We start from the raw sequence: 20235 nt of genomic DNA on the forward strand, positions 1-20235 counted from the left end.
GAGAAGGTGCCTGGAGAATTCAGGGGGGAGGAAGAACAGCGAGTTGCGGGGTGTCCGTGTGTCTGGGCAGCCCCCGGCAACCCCAGAACCTCGCGGTCACGGACATGCGCAAGCTGTCCCAGCTCTCAGAGCCCTCACTGGGATGATGAAAACGTTCCCCGTTACATTTTTTTATTTATACAATTTTTGGTTCATTCAGTTTTTTATAAATGCAGTAGTTGACTCGAGGTCTTAACTGGCTGCCAGGTTGATGTTCTGCATTGCGCAAATCCATGTCCGCACCTCTCAGAAAGCGTCTTCCCTTTCTCGCGTAAGTCGATAATTTTAGGTAGTCATTTGTATGTATTTTTATTGGTGTTTTAAAAACATAAAAATACCGTTATGTGTGGGGGAAAAAATTACGATCAATTTCATCAATAATGTAGTTAAGTGTCTGAATTTCTCTAATCTCATTTTTTTGTTGTTTAAAATGGGATCTAAATAAGGTCCAAAATGTTCTAATAGTCTATGTTACAATTTGCTTCTATTTTTTAAGTTGCTCTTTTTAAAAAAACAACGTTTTGGGGCCTGAGTGGGGTGGCTCAGCGGGTCGGTGTCATCCCGCAAACTGAAAGGTCCCTGCGCGTGCGGTGCCTGGTCCGGGCACCTGCCTGGGTGTTGGGTTCTGTCCGTGGCCCAGGCAGGAACGAGAGGCAACGGCCTGATGTCTCTCTCTCTCATTCTCCGTCCCTTCCCCTCTCTCTAAAGGAGATAAGATCTTTTTTAAAAAACCTTTTTGTTTTGAAATAACTTGAGGCTCACTTAGAAGTTGCAGAGATAGAACAGAGAGTTCCACATGTAAAGGCTGGTGGTGGTGGTTTGGTTTGGTTTGAAATCCGCAGGTTCCAGCCAAGCAGCCAGGCTGTCCAGCGGTAGGGTTTCTCCCAGTTACTGGCTGCGTCTTGGTGGGGTCCTTTTCTTACCTTTGTCCTCTGAGTTGCCAATAAAGCGTAATTACAGCATTCTAGTGGTTTGGGGGGGGAGAATACTTCATAGATGGTGTGTCATTTCATCAGGAGGTTCTACTATGTCTTTTTTTTAATGTTAATTACCAGCTATTGATGAGATTACCTAGATCCGTCAGTTCACCGAATCTTTAGGGCGGTGTTTTAATCCTACCATTTCTTTTCCTATCTTTTTAAAGGTTTTATTTTCTGAGAGTGGGAAAGGTAAGGAGAAAGAGACAGAAACATTGATGTGTGAGAAATACATCGATTGATTGCCTCTTGCACAACCCCTGCTGGGGACCTGGCCTGCAACCCAGGCAGGCGCCCAGACTGGGAACGGCACCTCTGACCTTTCGGTTCGCCTCCCCTGTCAGGGTCATTTCTTATCTTAATAGGGGGACTGCTTCTCAAATGACAAGTTCTTCCCATTCAGTATTTGTTTACTCTGCTGTACATTTTACACAGACAGGACGAATGTTTGATTCTTCTCCTGCGTTATCCGCCAAAAAATTGGAGTTTGTTTCTCACATCCTTCGAAAGTGAACAAAGAATTTAAAAATATATCAAGATAAACTGTGGATTTAAACACACAAGTATTTTCAATTCATTTTAATTCTTACTAATGATCAAATAGTTTGTCTTTTTTTGGCAATGAGAATCTTTTCAGTTAGGCTCCACAGTCCTTCTGACAAGCACTAGTAGTCTCTCTACTCTTGGGTATCATTCCTTGTTCATTTGTGCTGAAATCAGCCTTTTCCATAAGAAGCCTGGTTCCTTTAGTAGGAGTTGGGTGTTTAAAAAACACAAAACGAGTACTAGAATTGCTCGTTGCTACTGAATTGGTCCTTGTTTCTAGGACTTCTCAGTGGACAGCGTTAGGAGCCGGGCACTTTTTCAAGACAGGCTACATTATGAATTCCCACTGGCCCTTCTCATCCAGCCCCAGGGCCACCGCGTTCGCGCGTGTGAACATCACTGACCTTGCACTGTGGCTCCTTCCTCTCAGGCTCCAAGTCCGGCTCCCAGTGACTCCTCCCTGAAACACTTGTTCGCATTTTTTCCATCACACGCGCAAAAGGCACCAGGCTGACAGTGCTAACTAACCTACTGCCCACCACCAAAGTACCAGCTTATGTTATTTCAATGTATGTATTTGTATATTTGCACTCTGTAACCTCCTTTTTAACTATGGTATATTTGTACACTTTATTCCATCTTACTCTTCACTCAACAATGTAACGTATGCTGGCGAGCCCCCCATTGTAACGCACAGATAGTCCTCGTTCCCTTCCCCGATAGATGCATAGCACTGCATCGTGTGGACATAGTATTTAACAGGGTCCAATTAGGAGAAACCACACAGTACTTTCAACAGAGAGAGTTTAATACAATGAATCATTAAGTAGGGATTGGAGCAAGGAGGCCAATATGAAATAAATCAGAGTACAGAGAATGTAGAATGGCAAGAAACAAGGCAGCCCTTCCCCCCAGGCTACGCAGGAGCACCCAGTGAGGAGCCCGCTGTACCCCAGGACCGACGGAGAGCTGGACCTTCCTGGAGAGGAGAGCGGTGGCTCACCGGACGGCAGAGGCCGCCTGGCGCTGCCCTGGCGGGACTCGCTGGAAACCCTCGCAGCAGGGTGCTAGGAAAGCTATTTCACAGGTGTCTCACTGGAGGCCCTTTGCGCAAAACCCCGTAAGGGGGTGCGGAACGCTGGGGGCCGCTGGCCAGCGTGCAGCGTGAGCGCGGGACGCTGGAGAAGCTCGCTGAGCTGGGGGAGCCGGCAGACCGGCCCCGCCGGACCGGGACCCGGAAGAGACCGTCTTCCGCCGGCAGCGCCCCCTCAGCGCCCTCTACTGACAGAGCTGAACATGGCGCCTGACAGCGCAGAAAAGTCTGGGGCTCAGATTGCTTTTCACGGAGCAGGCAGTGACGTTTACATTTAGAGCTGAGAGATCATTGACAATTGGCACCATATACAGATTTTATTCACTCGGTCCCCTACGTATGGAGACTGTATTCATCCCCAGTCTTTTGCTGTTACCAATCCTCGGCAAGAGTTTAACCAAATCAGGTATCATTTGCTCAGACATTTAATATTTACGGTATGCCAGTGCAGGCTTCATCTTTAAACGGTTTGTAATCTAGTAGGAAAGGTGTGATGCAAAGGTACCATTTTCAGGGTCTCAGCTCCATTCCACCTAATTCAGAGGACTAAGATCACGTGCAGCCGCAGCGAGCAGGAAGGGCTTAAAGGAGCTGCTTGTTAGCAAGTCATCGACCTTGGAGGCGGCATTGGATCTCAACAGAGGGAGGACCGTTTCAAGAAAAGGGAATGTGCGCCGAGGCACCCGGTCAGGGAACTTAGCTGTTCCCGCCGAGCCCCGCTTCGCTGCCGCTTCGGGCAGAGGGTCTCAGAGAGGTTCCTGGATTAGAAGCATCCGCAACAGGCAACATGTCAGGCCCCACCGCTCCTGGAACAGGGTCCAGCAGGGTTTCAACAGGTCCACCTGGTGATTTCGGTGCGTGGGTCGGCTTGGGAACCACGGGCAGAGCATCTGAAGCTGACTGGTAAAGAAACGTGGTCTCCAACATGTCTACCGTGTGCCTATATTGGTAAAACCTCTAGGTTTGCATGTTTCTTTATAGGCAGAATTAGGCACGGTTGTATTAACCTATGTAAATTATAAAACAAAAATAAATAGGACCGTAAGCTCTCGTGTGTTCTTCCGGCACCTGGGAGACCATCGCGGTAGCGGACGGCTTCATCCGGCCGCAAATAGGGAGGCAAGTTTTTATAATTTTTATCATAAACTCTCATGCCTCTGTTGTTAGACTAACTCGGTCCTTTCTAGTTTTCTCGTTGTTTTAAATGGCTTTCTGAGGCGTAAATGACAGCCGCTCTCAGGCCAGGTCCGGGCCTCGGCACCCCGCGGCCGCCACGGCGCAGACGCCCCGCTCTCTGCTCGCATCCGCCGGCTCCGTTTCTCTGCATCGACGCCAGGGCTGTTCGGGATCCCTGGGTGGTTCGGCGCGAGGAGCGCGATCAGCGCTGTCGCGGCCCATTCCCTCCGGCCGTTCCGCCAGCGCCTCGGCGCCTGGAGGATGCACCGCCCTCTCGCCTCTGGAACCAGCGGCGGTCACCTCCTATTTCCGGAAGTGCGAAGCTCCGCCCCCAGATCACGGAAGCAGCCCCGCCCACCGCGCGCGTCCGGAAGTCAGCGCAGCCCCGCCCCCAGCCCCGGAACTCAGCAGCTCGCGCCGCGGCCCTGGGTCCCGCTCTGCGCCCGCGTCTACCAGCCCGCGTTTTCGGTAGGCGCCGAGCCGTGGCCGCCGTCGGGATGGCGTGGGACGGGCGGCGGGGCTTGCGGGCTCCGCTCTCGGGAGCGCGGGCTCAGGAGGCGGCCGGGAGCTGCAAGAGTCAGGCGGTCGGCGGCGCCCCTCGCCCAGGCCGGCGACCTCGCTGCGTGGGTGGGCCCGGCAGGGAGCGCAGTGACGAGCACAGACGCAGCGTTCGTGGGCGAGCGGCATCGCGGTGTCAGGGGCTTGATTCGACCTGGCAGGGAGTCCCCGCGCCAGCGTGTCGCGCGGCTCGGTCTGCAGGGGCACTTCCTCCCGCAGCCGCGGAGGCTGCACGGCTGGCTTTTTCCGTCCGCGCCAGAGCGGACTCAGACCATGAGACTGGCGGTTCCGTTTTTTGGTGGGGACCCGCACAGGGAAGTGAGGGCGTTCTGCTACGTCCGGGAGGGTCCCGGGAGCTTGAAGGCGGCTGGGGGTTAAGGTTTCCAGGTACGATGGGGCAGGTGAGGACCAAGTGTCGGTTGATGGTTTCGGAGTCCGCACAGGGCGAATAGCCCAGTGCAGTCAGTATAACCGAGCAGAGAAAGGCCATCTTTCTAGAGGAAGCGGGTCCCTGGGGCATCAGGTGATATGCGGGACCAGAGAGACGGCGGTCATCGGAGGCCGACCGGTTCCCCCGCCCGTGCGGGCTTTGCTGGCGGGCCAGCCGGGCCCCCTGCCCTGGAGAGCTGGCCCCTGCCTGGGCAGTGGCCCCTGGGCTCCAGCTGTCCTTGCGTCTGTCCTTCCCAGCCCGGCTCTCCTGTTGAGAGTGGTGCTCGCACGGTCTCGGGATGTACATGCAGGTGGAGACGCGCACCAGCTCCTGCCTCCATCTGAAGAGGGCTCCGGGCATCAGGTCCTGGTCCCTGCTGGTCGGTAAGGGTTTCCATGTTTACCCCCAACTCAGAACCTTAACTTTAAGATAGATGAACGTGGAACTTAAGTTTTTCTTCCTTTGTTTTATTTCCCCAAGATAGAGCAGCTATTTTGTTCCTTTGTATTCCTCTGGATTTTATCCTGTGTCCTTGCTGTTACACATGGGGTGTGTGTGTTGTCTTTTTCATCGCTCAGCATCCTTAAGTTAACGCTGTGCTCTTCTGAGAGCCTCCTGTTTCCCCTTTTACTTGCTTTCACACACCTGGTTGCAGGTGTCTGATTTTCGCCTCCGGCCCACGTGATGGGCGGTGATGCATTCCCTTTTTCCTCTAAGCAGGGCGGGCTGCCCCGTCTTCTAGCCCTGTACCTGCCAGGCCACTGCACCCGTGACTGGATCCAGGCGTGAGGAGGCGCCCCCGTGCCTTCAGCAGCGTGTTTCTGGTCCCTCATTCCCATGACCCTGCACATGGCCCCCTCCCTCTTTCTCCTCTGCCTTTGTGTTGTGATTCTTTACACAGAGTTTTGTCTTCATTCCCCCCATGTTCTGCCTGTTGCTGTAAAGCCCATGCTGGGCCCGTCCGCGGGCGCCCCAGCCAGGTCAGCTGGACACAGCCAATGTGCAGACCCTGTCTCAACTTCCTCCACTTCTGAGCCTGGGGGTCCTCTCACCCCTGCTCCCCCCGACACAGCCCTCGCTGGCAGCAGGAAGAAGGCAGGCTCAGGGCTGGCGTGACCCAACACCAAGGCGCCTGCCTTCTCTTTGCAGGAATTTTGTCGATTGGCCTGGCTGCTGCCTACTACAGCGGAGGTGAGGTGCTGCGCCTGCCCCCCATAACTTCCTCGGCTCTTAGGGAAATAGAGAAAAGAAGGGAAGCCCGTCATTTGTAACCCACCAAGGGATGGCCTCTGGCTCCCCGTGGTCCACGGGTGGGCCCGCCTCTGGGTGCTGGTGTATTCTCCCTTGCAGCCTGCGCGGCTCACATCTCGGGCATTTTCCTGCATCAGAAACCATTGTCCCTCACTGCTAAATGGGGCTAAAAGGACAAAAAGCTCTTTAGGAAGGTGCACTCATACCCACTTAAGGTTCTGTTGAAGGCGAGCCGTGTTTTCAGCTGCCCCTGAAAGCCTTCCCCCGCCCCACCACACACCATGCTGGGATCCGCAGACAACCCGCCACCTGTCCCGAGTGACACCCGAGGGGCGAGGGCAGAGCTGGGGGCAGGCAGGGCCCCCAGGAGCCACTCCTGCAGCCTTCGTCCTCTGCTGCTGCCCTCACCTGGGTGCGTCCTGTGTGTGTCCCCAGACAGCCTGGGCTGGAAGCTCTTCTACGTCACGGGCTGCCTGTTCGTGGCCGTGCAGAACCTGGAGGACTGGGAGGTGAGGTGCTCGGCCCCCGGCCCGCTGCGGGGGGGCCTCAGCGGGAGGGCAGGTCCGGGCCTGGCACCCCACGCAGAGGCTCCGGGGGCTGGCGCTCAGCCCCTGGGGTGGCCTGTCTGCCGCTGCTCCTGGGCTAGGGAGCTCCCTGAAGCTGTTTTCCCCCCAGAAGCTCTTCCTGGCTGTGTCTACCCGGGTGCTCCCTCGGGGACCGCCCCCTCCCTGTTCCCCTTCACGCCCCTCTGGGCTGCTGTTTGACCTCTGGCCCCCGTTCCCCCATTGCGTGGCCTTGACCACTGTACTAGTCTTTTGCCTGCGAAGAGGAGAGACGCCCAGCCCCTGGGCTCCTCGCCTGTCAGGAGCCCCCGGGTCAGGCTGTGGGTGTTTGTCTTTGAGCAGCACCTGAGGGTCGGGCTGGGGATTGCCACGGGGAGGGGAGGGAAGAGGTCTGCTCTGGCCAGGGCGGGGCACAGTCCGGGAGCCCGGGCCCCCGGGGGTCTGTGTCTGGGAGGCTGGTGCACTGAGGCCAGCAGCCCGGTCACCACCGCATGGGCGGTTTTCCAGGAAGCCGTCTTCGACAAGAGCACCGGGAAGGTCGTGCTGAAGACATTCAGCTTGTACAAGAAGCTGCTGACTCTCTTCAGAGCAGGCCACGACCAAGGTGAGGCGGCGGGCGGGCGGTGCACAGGCAACTCCGGGAGGGCCGGCTGCTGCGCAGTCAGGGTTGGCTCCCACCCCGCGGATGGACGTGGGGCTCCTAGACACGCCCCCGCCCGCTGACGTGGCCACCAGGGACCAGGAACGCACCCTCGCGCCCGGGGAGGTGAGGCAGGAAGACGGGCAGTGTGCTGCGCCGCCCGCCGCGGCGGAGTGGTCACGAGAGGGCAGCAGGCCTTTCGAGGCCACCATGGGTCCACCGGACATTCCGTGACCCAGGAGCTGCATGATCCTGCAGTGTGGTCATGGGCCTGTGGCATCCAAGGTCAGGCTCGGGTGTCTCTTGGGGTCCAGCCCGCGACAGTGACCAACTTTCTGCTTCATGGCAAGTGCGATGGGGTCCTCTGCAGAGTGGCCCTGAAGTGACCGTGCTCAGCGCACAGGCGTGGGGGGACGCTGCCACTGACCTGCCCGGCCCGTGTCCCCTGCAGTGGTGGTCCTGCTGAGTGACATCCAGGACGTGAATGTGGAGGAGGAGAAGGTGCGGTACTTCGGGAGGGGCTACGTGGTGGTGCTGCGCTCGGCGACGGGTTTCTCGCACCCCCTCACCCAGAGCGCCGTCATGGGCCACCGCAGGTGAGCGGGGCAGGCGGCGGGGCCGCCCCCGAGCCCCCGCCTGAGGGGGCACCGCTAGGGGATAGCCCCCCGGGGGCCTCAGCCAGACAAGGCTGGGCTGGGGGTGGGTGAGGGTGGGGACCAGGTCGGAGGGCCTGGGGGGGGGGCCCGGGGCGGTCCTTCCGGCCGCACCACCGCGCGGTAACCCGCTCCCCCTGTGCTGCTCTCGCCCAGCGACGTGGAGGCCGTGGCCAGGCTCATCGCTGCCTTCCTGGAGCTGCGGCGCCTCGAGAGCCCCGGGGAGCTGTCTCAGAGCAGCGACAGCGAGGCCGATGGCCCTGGGGGTCAGAGCTGACCCCACCGAGCCCTAGGATTCGGTCCTCAGGGTGCCTCAGCGGGCCGGACAGGCCGCCGGCCAGCTGTCCTCCTCACCACCCGGCTGTGTCCCTGGCAGCCCCAGGGCGGGACTCCCGGCCACCCCTGCTGCGGTCTGAGCAGAGCCACGGCTGGACCGTCTCTGCAGCCCCAAAGTGCCCGGGGGGCACGGGCGCAGTGGGCAGTGTGGGGTGTGAGCTGACAGACCCACCCCAGCCTCAGAAAGGGGAAGGCGCCCAGGCTCCCCATGGCCAGGCCTGGCCAGACCGAGGACACGGAGGCTGGCGTGTGGTCCCCAGGAATCCCAGTGCTGTCTTCCTTCCGGGCCCCGCCCTGCATCCCTCTCCTGGGCAGACGGCCTCAGGGGTCCGACGCGAGGAGCCTGCCCTTGGGCTGCGGCGGGCGCACCGGGCCTCCCCGGCGCACAGACCGCGCCAGCGAGATGGCCTGTCTCGGCCCTGGCCAGGCCGCGCTGGGTGCTCATGCGAAGGACCCCGTCAGCCTGGGCCAGGCTGCTCGACAAGGGGAAAGGGCATCTCTTCAGCTTTGCACAGCGTCCAGAGCCCGGGCCTCCCCCTTGGAAGTCACTCCCCAGCTGCTCTCGAGCCCTGGAGACCTGGCCACAGGACTGTTGGAGCACGAGAGGAAGTGGGCTGCACCACTGAACGGGACCCTGCGGACACTTCGGAGCAGGACCGCCCGGGCCGGGCTGAGGCTGCCCCGGCGACAGGACAGCAGTTTCTGGCGACCCTCCCCCTCCCTGGCGGGGCTGCCGGCCCGCCCTGTGGGGGGATGTGGTCGTTGAAGCCTGCGAAAGTTAGGGTTTCAAGCAGTTAAATCCAAAATGCTTTTTTTTCTAAAATAAAGTATAAAACACTGTAATTGGCTTGCGTCTAGTACGTGCCTCCCAAGGCTGTGAGGTGCTCCCCGAGTGCTTGTCCCCCACTCCTGCCCACTGCTGGGGCCGGCAGGGAGCCCGGCCGAGCCCTGGGCAAGCGAGGCTGCTGCGCTCCTGTGGGCAGTTTCTAGCTCCTCCTTTCCTTTTTATTTCACAGGAGTTAGAGTTCTACGTGCAGATGAGTGCGTAGGTCCCCATGAGTGTCTCCTTCCATGTTTTCTGCTTTTCTCGCCCCAGTGATAACCGTGCACAGGGTGGGTGCTGCCTGCCTGCCTGGTGTGGGGCCAGGTGCCGCTGGACCCTCCGGGGTCCTGGCCGGTGTCAGAGCCAGAGCTCCGTGCTCGGGGGTGGAGTCGGTGCGGGCTGGGGCTCAGCGGCCTGGCCGAGGTCCTGCAGCAGCGCCTGCAGCCGCCCCAGGCTGGGCTGCACGTTCTCCTCCAGCCACTCGGCCACGGCATCCTCGTGGAAGACGCGGTGCAGGGCGGTCTCCAGCTCCTGCGCTTGGGCGCTCCACCTGGCCAGGAGGCTGTGGGCCCAGACAGCCGTGAGCCGCTGGGGAGGGCCCCGCACGGCAGTGCGGTCTGTGCCTGTTCTCCCACCCCCAGAACAGGGCTATTGGCATCCAAGGCTAACGTTTTAACTGAACCTGAGCTGCGATTTCCGACAGGCCGGCAGGGCTTGGGTTGGCGCGGGCCCGTCGTTGGCCTCGGCTCAGCCGGGGGCGGGAGAGCACCGGGGCGGCTGGCTGGCAGGGCCCGGCCCCACGGTGCCCGGAGGACTCGGGCTCAAGGTGTGGAGGGCCCAGGAGCGGCCCGGGCAGCCTGGCTCCCCGGTGAGCCTGGACCCTGCCCAGGTCATTGTGGTCACCCTCCCCCTTTCAGGCTAGGAACACCCTGGGTTCCCTGATGTTCGGCGGCACAGCCAACTCTGCAAAGTTGAGTCACCTGCGCTACCCAGAAAGCTGGTCGCAGCCGCTGGCCCCAGCTGCCACCGTGCGGCCGAGGACGCGCAGCCCACAGCTGGGCCCTGTGGGAGGGGCGGGCTACCTGAGCACCCGGGGCCGGATGTGCTGGATCATGACCGGGTGGATGAGCTTCCGCCTGCGATGGTAGGGGCTGAACCAGCCTGTCACGTACCTGGGGGCAGACCCACGGGTGGGCCCCAAGGAAGGGGGCAGGGCAGCGGGGGGGGGCAGTAAGTTAGAGTCTGGCAGAAATGTTGCAAGCTGTTTGCCCCCAGAAGGTTCTGATGCAGGATGGGCAGGTCCTTGCCCAGGCGGGGGGAGGGGGAGGGCCTCCTCCCCTGTGCCCCACTCACCGGTCCCTCTGCAGCACCTCGTCCACGGAGCTGCACAGGTGGAGGCCGACTTGCGTGACCAGGGCCAGGATGTCGCTGCCGGGGAAGGCGCCGGCCCCCTCGCTGCACAGAGAACCCGGACGCTGAGGGGGGGCCCGTGGGACGGGCGGGGCAGAGCTGGGGCGGGGCAGAGCTGGGGCGGGGCATCACCTTGTAAAACCGGTCATTTCCAGGTTCGGGATCCCGAGAAGAGTCTCCACTCTTGTTCTAACGTCTTCAGCGAAGCCCCCTGAAACCAACCGGAGACCAAGGGGCTGGGGGGCCTCCGCAGGCGGCGGAGGCCTGGGCCCTGTGCGTGCCCTGCTGCCCAGGCCTCGGGGCCCTCAGCCAACCCCAGGGAGACCCCGCTGCTGCTTATGAAACACACGAAAACGTGTGTGTTAAGTTAAAAATTACAAAAGAGAACTAAGACCCGCGTCACCAGCAGGGCCGCAGCCCCGAGACACTGAATCGGGCGCCACCAGCCCGTCCAGCCTCCCCCGGGGTCCCGGGCCCCAAGGCAACAGAAATGACCCAGCCAGGCCGGGGCTGCCCTGCGCACAGACCTCGCAGTCCCCGCGGGTGACGGCAGCTGCCTGGACGGCCCTGGGGCGGGCTCGGCCGGCGCCGCCTACGCTTGGCTGTCCGACGAGGTCCTGACCCTCCGTCTTGCGGGCACAGCACAGGCCTCTTTAGGCGGCTGCGCCCCTGGGCCCGGCCCTCGTCCGTGTCCCCGGACACACCTCTGCGCCAACACCACACGCGTCCTTGTGTGACTCCCCCTGGGTGTCGGGGTGCAAATGCACGCAGTGTGGTGACCAGCCCTCACTGCTGACAGGTGGCTCCAGGCTCTGGACACGCCCCCAGGGCCCCCGCGGGAGCGGCCGGCACCCGGCACCCGGCACCCGGCACCCGGGGCGGCCCTGCAGCAAAGGCAGAGGCTCTCTCCGCGTCCGACACACGAGGGGTTTCTTTTTATGGTTCCCTGGGTCCAGGGGGCACATTCCCCGCACAGCCTGGCCTGACTCAGGCTTAGCCTTGAAAACCTGGGCTGGCAGCGGGCAGGGCGTGGCTGAGCCGCAACGCGCACGTCGCCCCTGAACTGTGAGGAGACCGCAGTCCTGCCCCGAGGTCGCGGCCCTGCTCCCCGGCCCCCACCCCCCGCCTCCCAGGAGAGCAGGGCGCTGTACCGTGTAGCAGACACTGCAGGCAGGCGGCCAGGGACGGGACCCCCACGGGCAGCAGCTCACACAGCACAGAGAAGTGGTCGTACCTGCGTCCAGGGGGAGGCGCTCAGCCCCCACCCCTGAAGGGCGGACGCAAGCCGCCCACCCCCCCCGCACCACAGGAGGGCCTGGGGGCCGCTGCTCCCTCCCGCGCGGGCCCCGCCGGCCCAGCCCCGCCGGCCCAGCCCAGCGCTCTGCGGACACCCCTGGACTCAGAGCGAGGGTGGCGCTCCCCTCGGAGGCCCTGCCTCCAGCTGCCCTGGGCGCGGGAGCCACCCGGCCGCCGCGGTCCCCTGCCCCCGGCATGGCAGGACTGCGGCCAGGACTTGACCAGGACGGGGTCCACTCCTAGCTCAGATTTCCGAGTGGTACGAAATCCTGAAGCGCCACGGCCTGTCCCGGTTCCCAATGTGCGAGAGCCACGTGCTGTGGCCTCGTGGAGGCTGCAGACCACAGGAGGACACGGGCCCCGTGGAGAGTGGGGGGCGGCTGGCGGGGTGCGAGGGGCCCAGGCTCCCCACCCCCACGGTCCCCACAGCACCCGCCCGTCCCTCCCGCCCACGGGGAAGGTCTCAGGCCCAGAGGGTGGGCTGCGAACAGGGAGGTGTGGCCACGGGAGCCGCCTCCCGGCCCAGGACAGGAGCCCGCGGCATCACCTCTGCCAGCCGGTCAGGACGACGCCCCGCAGCATGTCCGCTGGCCCACAGGCCGCCACCTGCAGCCACTGCACGTTGTTCCGGACGTGGTGCTCGATGGGGGGCAGGGCCTGGTTCGGCCCCGTGGCCCCCTTGAAGGCGCTGGCGGCCCACAGCCGGGTGAAGCCGCACTCCCGGTACTTTTCCATGAGGAGGGCTGAGCGAGAGCGTGAGAGCTGGGCCTGGGCCGAGGCGGCTGCGGCCACCAGGCCGGAACCGCAAGGCCGACCCCACGCTGCGCAGACGAGAACCACGGGAGCCCACACCCGCCCGGCCCAGAGGCCGCCCAGCACGGTGAGGGCAGACGCCACCGCTCACAGGTGGCCCCAGGTCACATGTCCACTGGGACAGGCTGTCCCGTGAGAGCCCGGCCCAGGACCCACACTGAGGGCCGCTCCCTGGGGCTGAGGCTCCTGTGCAGAGGGGCCCGCGGTGAGGCAGAGGCCCGTCACAGATGCTGAGTAGGTGACGGACGCCCTCCATCCCCCCCGCTGGGCACTCAGGTGACAGGGACCCCCCAGCAACACGGTACTGACCCTTGCCACCGACGTCCAGGTCGGCCCCGTAGTCCCAGAGCACCGGCTCCACCAGCTGCGGCAGCCCTGACGCTGGGGGCGGGGAGAGGCCGTGAGCGCCGAGCCCGCCCGAAACGCCCCTCGGCCCACGCTCTTGCATGAAAACGGAACACAAGCCATCTTTTCTGGGACAGACTGCACACTGCGCTGCTTTGGGCGGAAATGCCACGTCCAGGAAGCCATCAGCCATGGAAATGACCGGGCTCCTGGAGTTCCGGCAGGGCCAGGGTCCAGGGCTTCCAGCGAGGGGGGCCGCTCCATCTGCAGGCTGCCCGGGCAGCAGGCCCAGGCGCAGGGGGAACAGGCCGCTGCGCGGGTTTAACTGCGATGAATGCTAATTAAACCCACGTGGCCACATGCGGGTGCTGGACTGTGCAGAAGGAAGGGCACCGGGGCGCTGGATCCCAGCCCCAGGGAGGCTGGGGCGACCATGCCAACCTCCCGTCTCAGCCCAAAGCCTCCGGCAGAGTGAGCCCGGGGGCTGGAGAGGCTGCTGCTTCCCTCGTGGGAGACGGCCAGTGCCCCTGCCGGACCAGCCGCGGTGGCCGGGAGGGGCCAGGGCCGGAAGGACGGGTTGTCCCGGGGCCCGCCCGCCCCCACCCCTCCTGATGGCCGCGCGCGCCCAGTGCGGATCCATCACCCCCGTCCTCCTGCAAGGTCCTCGCACGCCCTGTGCGGGGCCGTTAGAACAGCGGCTCCCACGGGACAGACCGGCTGCGGCCCTTCGCTCGCCCCCCGCGGACGGGCGCACCTGACAGCTGGGCCTCGGGGATGTCGCGCAGCATGTCGTCCCACACCAGGGGCGTCGCGGCGGGGTGCCGGGCCCGCACGTGGCTGGCCACCGCCCTCATGTGCGACAGACACAGCTTGGCTTTGCTGTTCTCCTCCTGCTGCAGCCACCGTCTGGAGGCCTCGCCCTCTCCAAGGTAATAGACCTGGACGGAAGGGGACCGGGAGACGGGGTCGCGGAAGCGACGGGGCTTCAGGCCGTGGCCGAGCAGCCCCCGGGGCGGCGGCGTGTGCAGAACGACAGGTGACGGAAGGGGACCCCGCCTTCCTCGCTGAGACCTAAACTCCCACCTGTGAGTCCCCTTCTCAGCAGCTCTGGAGGGAGAGAGCCCCAGTGCCTCCCAGCAGCACACGCCTCTCCACACACCGGGCGGTCCCTCGGCCGCACGCGAGCGCAGCCCGGACACCCCGCTCAGGACAGCGCCGGGCACAAAGGGCCGCGCGCTGCGGACTTCCACTTTGGACACGTCCAGAACCCGCAAATCCACACACGTGAAGGGGGCGAGAGGCGGCCGGGGCGGGGAGGGGGCTGCCTGCCTGAGGGGCGCGGGGTTCCCTCTGGGGGGAGGAAGGTCCAACGGATGGGGCGACGGTGGCACAACATCACAAGTGTATTGGGTCGGCCAAAAAGTCCATTAGTTTTTTCCATGAAATAAAAGAAGAATTTTTCATTTTCACCGATAACTTCACTGATTTGGGTATTTGAGTACGTCAGCTGTCTCCCACTTAGTATGACATGGATTGTTCTCGATTTGATCACTATCAACTTCAGCTGGTCTGCCCGTGGGGCGCGGTCCAGCGAGAGGTCTCCAGCCCGGAACTTCACAAACCGCCTCTGACACGTTCGGCCAGTCACGGCGCCTTCTCCACACACGGCGCAAATGTTTGTTGTGTTTCAGTTGTGTTTTTACCTTTCTTGAAATAATAAAGCACAAAATGCCAAAAATGTTGCGTATGTTCTTCCATCTCCAATATTAAAATGGCTACACAAAAATTCACCAATTTTGGTATAAGTTTTTAAAAAAAAATGCACACTGCTAAGGACAGCTGTCACGATGCAATCTAACAGAACTGTTGTGAATGAAGTTAAAGACAACTAAGTGCGACTAAGCCACTTACAGGAAGGAAAAAACCATCTCTTTGGCCAACCCAATACTTAGAATCTATGACTGAACTGTACACTTTAACATGGTTAGAAGGGTAAATTTTGTGTTGTATTTTACTACCAAAAAAGGGATTTCTTTTGAAGGAAAGGAACGATTCTGGAGCTGCGATGCGTGGAAAGCCCCTTGCATGCTCGGCTGGCCCAGCAGCCTCCGGGCCGTCTGAGCTCCTCGGGAGACAGTGAAGCAGACAGACAAGGCGGGCGGGGGAGAGGGCGGGCGGCCAGCGCCCCCGCCCCCCCCCCGGCGGGCTTTCCCCACCAGAGCTCCGTGGCCCCCCCACTGACATTTCCTCAGTCAGAAAAAGGAACCAGCTCAAACCCGCACCCACTGCCAGCCCCGGGGGCAGGAATCCCGCTCTGGGGGGAGCTGGGGCGCGTGGGCAGCCCCCCTGTTTGAGCCCAGCCCTCCCTCCTCTGACCCCGGGTGCCAGGACCCACGTGTCACAGGTCCACCTGGGCGAGGTCCCCATTAGCGACACCAACACCCTCACCCAGGACCACCTCCTCGGCCCCCCGACCCCCGTCCTCTGCCACGTGGGCTGCTTTTCTGTTGGAAGGAGCAGCAGCCCCAAGGGGGAGGCGGGGCCTTGACGCAAGGACACGGGACCGCTGTGGACAAGGGGAGCGGGAGGCAGGACGCGGGCACCCACCTCGTCACAGCCGATGTGGAGCCACCGGGCCCCCGCGTGCAGCTCCATGACCTGGTCGACCATGGCCGCGACCAGCGCCAGGGCCTCGGCCTCATGCGGGTTCAGGGTGTTGGGGAACAGCGCCACTTCCCGCAGGTGCGCGAAGGCCTCGTGCTTCAGCACAAACTGTGGGCAGAGGGCGGCAGGGAGCTTGGGGCCAGGGGCCGGGGGGGCTGGGGGCCGGGGCAGGGCCGCCAGGGGCCGCCAGAAAGGAGCCCCGCGACCAGACGCCTGCGCCTGGGTCCCGACAGGCCGAGCCTGCGCCCAGTCCCCACAGGGGACCGGGCTCCCCAGCTGGGCAGAGGGGGAGCGAGCAGACGGGCCCCCTTCCCAGGCAGGGTGACAAGCTGGGCGGACTGCTCGATCTGGGCGCACGACGAGGTCGGTGACTCGCCCCCCAAACAAGAACCAGACAGACCATTTGGCAAAAGCCACCTTCTCGGGGGCCCGGAGGTGGAAAGCGACGAGGACCAGAGAGCAGAGCCCCGAGGAGGACGCGGGCCAGGGGGCGCCCGGGCACGGGCGAGGGTCCCAGCGCCAGGCTCCAGACCGCGAGCGGGCTGCCAGTTAGCAGCTCTCACAGGTGCATCCGCTAGAGGGGAGCATGGAGCCCACCTGTGTCTCATCTGCTTCCCACGGACACAGGAAGGGAACTGTCTGAGGGCCACGTGAGAGCGTGCTTCCCACGTGAAGCGAGGACAGGACACGGACAGAGACAACAGAACGCGTCTCCCCTTTTCTGGCTGCTGCTCAGTCACACACTTTGATGAGCATAATTAGGAAGCAAACTGCCAGGCCCCCCCCCCCCCGGTTCCGGGGCGTCCCGTGCCCTGCTCTCCCCCCGTCAGGGGAGGGAGGGGAGCCTGGCCCACCGCGCCGCACTTTCCAGCTGTTCGCAGGGGCTTCCGAGCACCTGTCCCTGCAGCACTGAGCTGCTTCCGGCCCCCATACCTGCGCGCCCCACGACACCCCTTCCCCCCCCCGGCTGACCTCCATGTGTCCGAACGTCTGCACCAAGGGGATGACCTCCAGCTCGTTCTGGGCAGCCAGATGCAGGATCTCCTTGACTTCCGAGGGGCTGCAGAGACAATGTCACCCCGAGAGGTCGCGCCGGCTCCCGCCGGCCCCCGCAGTGCCTCCGCGTCAGGCTCCAGGGAGACGAGCGGGCTGGGGGCTCCAGAAGCCCAGCAGGTGTCCAAGGGCGGCAGAGGTGCCCGCCCCAGGATGCGTGGAAGCGGTGCTGCCACAGCCTCTGGTGACAGCTGGCTCTTTCCCAGCCATTCCCACCCAGACCACAGGACACGGACGTCCTTCCACCAGCAACGGCCACACGAGGAATGAGGTCCACGCGCGGGGGTGGCAGCTGCCGTGCAGCTGCAGCCTGAGGACGGGGCTACGTTCACAATGACTCAGAAAAGCATTTCAGCGTCCACAGGGGGTTTTGCTGCAGCACAGCCACGCCCGTCTGTCCGTCCGTCACGGGCCACGGAGAGCGGGACAGAGGCCAGGCGGGCACCGCCGGAAGTGTGCGCTCTGGGCTGTACAGAGGAAGCCGGGGACTCCTTCAACGGAGGAAAGAAAGGCTCCCTCTGGTGGACGGGCCGCCCCGTGCGGTGAGCGGCACACCTGCGGGTGGGGAGGCCGCCCTGGGTGGGAGCCCGGCAGGTGCTCTCGGCCGACGGCCCCTCCTCCACGCGTAGTCACTCATGAATGAATTTACCTCGTAAGAAACCGATTTCCAGTTGCTCTACGTGTCTAAACCATCTCTTAGATTAATCAGTTCTAAAAACGTACTGACGTACGAAGTTCTCCTTTGGTCCTAAATACACCTTTCTCAAGCTTCTCAGAAACCCAGGCACCTTTTTCACTAAAAACACGAACAAAACTAGTTCACTGTAGGAAAAACAGGAGCATAAAGAGAAGGAAAACCTTGGGGGGTGTTGCCACCACGCAACCCTCTGGCCACGTGACCCCGCCGGGGCCGGCGGGGGGGAGGGGGCCCAACGCTTTGGGGAGCCCTGACACCTAGAGCCACAGCCCCGAAAGGCCAGGCTCTGCTTTTCCTCGCCCTTGCGGACACCAGAGTGTCCCAGTTCTGTTGTTTAAAGGATGCATCAATTTAGTAGCCAAAATGGCATTTCATTGTTGTTTTAACTTTGTATTACTATCATCTGCTCACTGTCCTTTGCTCTTTCTTCTTCGGGCCATTTGCTCCTGGTTTACATGGGCGCCTTAACCTCGGAGCAGGTGGGGCGCGCCCAGACCACACAACCCAGCCAGGGGTTCTGAGCCTCTCCCTCGAGTCTCCACTTTCCCAGGAAGATCCACCGAGGCCTCAGGGGCAGCCCCCTCCCCGGCACGGCACCTGCCAAAGGCGCTCTCTGCGCCTCACATCTGCCCCGACAAGAACACAGCGCCCCCACTGGGAACGCATCTTATTTTTAAAACTCAAGACGCGTGTTTAAGAAGACAGACGGGTTGTTCTACTCCGGTCCAGTCCTCCCTGTCCCCCCGCCCCCCGGGGGCCGCCCCCATCCCGTTTTCTCTGCATGCAGCTGCTCTCGCGGCGCAGCTACCTGTATGCGTGCGGGGCCCTCAGCAGCTTCAGGGGGCCCTCGTAGGGAAACGTGTCTTCATACTCGATGAGGAGGCCATTGGCGCCCAGGGCGTGGAACAGAGGGAAAATCTGGCGGCAGGGGTGACACAGAAAGGGACCATCTGAAGGATGGTGACACCCAGGCCGCACGGGGGCCTTTTGCACCTCGTGGACACAGATCGCTGTTGATATTCGTGCTCTCCCTGCGAACGGTTACCCCAGCACGTGAACTGGGTGTCAAATCAAACCCCCTAACCCAGTGACACGCTCGACACCGGGGTGGGGGCACCGCACGCTCCAGAGCAGCTGCCTCTGGACAGCAGCCGACCGGTGGCCGAGCTGGGGCGGTGGGGGCGGGGGCGGGGGCGGGGCGAGCCGGGCGCGGCTGAGAGCCACCGGGGCAGCTCACCCGCCAGGACGCGGCATGGAGCCGCCTTCTGAGCACAGGAACAGGGGCGCTGCCGGGGCTGTGGGTGGGGGCGCACGCCTGGCCGGAACCAGAGAGGCACAGCGGTGCCGGCCACCTCCTGGGCTGCCTCCCCTGACCTCCCCCATTGCTCCACCGTCATCTCAAAAGATAGGAATTCCTGTCCTCAAGGATTTGGGGGACCAGGTCTTGTCCACTACACACAGAGCTGGGCTTCCTTCCAGTCCCGTGTCAGGGCAGGTTCCCAGCGCACGTTTCTACAGGACACCATTCACAGCTTTGAGACCAAACCCAAAGTGGTCCCCTCCCTACCTCCGAGAGGTACGACACCTTAGGCGGGGCTCCTTTAAGGTCCAGGTGAACAAACCGCATCTTAAACGGCGAGGCGCCTGACATCTCACTTTTTTTTGTGAAGTCACACGACAAAAATCTCTTGTCCGGGCCCTTCTCCCTGGCACAGAAATGCAGAGTTAGGAGCGGGCAGAGGCTTCCGACTTGTTTCAGTTCCGATACTGACCGGGAGGAAACTCATTCCACCAACGGGACACACATCAAAACGTCCACGTTGGAGCAGAGGGACCTCTGCATGTAGAGGGTTTGTCCCGCCAGTAGAACAGCGCTGGTTTCCGTGTAAGAAGGCTCAGGTTGTTATAACACAAGTGGCTGCAAGATAGTTCCCTACTTTAAAGATGCGCTGAAACTATCTGCCCTGCGCCAGCGACAACAGGCCAGCACCTTCTCCACACAGCATTTAAGGCCCCACGGTAGGTATGTCCCTGTAGAAAGCTGATCTTCAACTTCACTTTGCTTTGGGTGGCATGAAAAATATTTACATCCCAGAGCGGAAGCCAGCTTGCTCGTACATCTGCAGCTGCAGAAGACAACACTGCGAACGTTTCCTCCAGGTCAGAAGACCGGTTCACGTGGCAGTGAAGGGAGCATCTGGGAGGCAACGAAGCGGCTGGGAAAGAGTGAAACCTTATTTTTTTTATATCTGTTATAAATTCGTGACAATCTCTATGACTGAATTCTTAAGGCAACACCCTAAGTTACCAAGGGAGGGGTGGATGAGTTTTACAAACAAGCATTATGAAAAACCACAATGCGTTTAAAGCTGAATTGTTTTAAAATCTTACAAACCAAATCTGGAAATGTAAAAGAGACATTTTTGAGCTGAAAAATCTGCACTGGTCACGTGTGCGTCTCACACGCAAACAGAAATCCCGTTACTCCTGTAACACTGGGGCACAAGGAGCAGAGGCATCTCGCCTGCCACAGACACATCATAGTCGCTGGCGGCCGAAGCTCCTGCCAGCGCGCCAAGGGACCCGGGAAGTCAGTCCCATCTGGTAGGAGAGCCAGAGCCCTCGCTTTGATTCCCTCCTGCAAGGTGTACAGAAATGAGATTGTTTCAGGGACCTGGGTCCCCTGTCACTATTCTTCATCAGACTACAAGTAGGTCTGCCCTTGTCGCTGGTTCTGCGCTCCCGGGCAGGTGACCACGGGCCCTGAGGCGCCTCCAGTGGCACTCTTGTCCCCGGTTTCAGAACTGCGGGGCAGAGCTCTCCCTTAGTCCAATGGATCCCAGGAGGTTTCCTACCCGCCCCCATCAGTAAA

General features: G+C 61.7%; 2 protein-coding genes across 2 annotated transcripts; one reads left to right on the top strand and one right to left on the bottom strand.

Annotated features, from left to right (window-relative positions):
• Positions 1–4166: 4166 nt before the first annotated feature.
• Positions 4167–9052, top strand: LOC129086415 (cytochrome b-245 chaperone 1). The gene is made up of 7 exons (XM_054592910.1): positions 4167–4299; positions 5077–5202; positions 5969–6010; positions 6506–6579; positions 7141–7237; positions 7725–7869; positions 8083–9052. The coding sequence occupies exons 2-7, from the start codon at positions 5118–5120 to the stop codon at positions 8201–8203; spliced, it is 564 nt and encodes a 187-aa protein (XP_054448885.1). The 5' UTR covers positions 4167–4299; positions 5077–5117; the 3' UTR covers positions 8204–9052.
• A 44-nt stretch (positions 9053–9096) lies between these two features.
• HEXD (hexosaminidase D) lies at positions 9097–19900 on the bottom strand. Its single transcript, XM_054592908.1, has 12 exons — positions 18931–19900; positions 18172–18281; positions 16586–16673; positions 15557–15721; positions 13704–13887; positions 12914–12985; positions 12339–12534; positions 11647–11729; positions 10628–10706; positions 10439–10540; positions 10168–10257; positions 9097–9647 (listed from the first exon to the last, which is right to left on the bottom strand). The coding sequence occupies exons 1-12, from the start codon at positions 19012–19014 to the stop codon at positions 9443–9445; spliced, it is 1458 nt and encodes a 485-aa protein (XP_054448883.1). The 5' UTR covers positions 19015–19900; the 3' UTR covers positions 9097–9442.
• Positions 19901–20235: the final 335 nt, after the last annotated feature.

Source organism: Pteronotus mesoamericanus, unplaced genomic scaffold (assembly GCF_021234165.1).
Source record: "Pteronotus mesoamericanus isolate MK-2021 breed Mesoamerican mustached bat unplaced genomic scaffold, CSHL_Meso_final scaffold_408, whole genome shotgun sequence".
Taxonomy (NCBI): domain Eukaryota; kingdom Metazoa; phylum Chordata; class Mammalia; order Chiroptera; family Mormoopidae; genus Pteronotus; species Pteronotus mesoamericanus.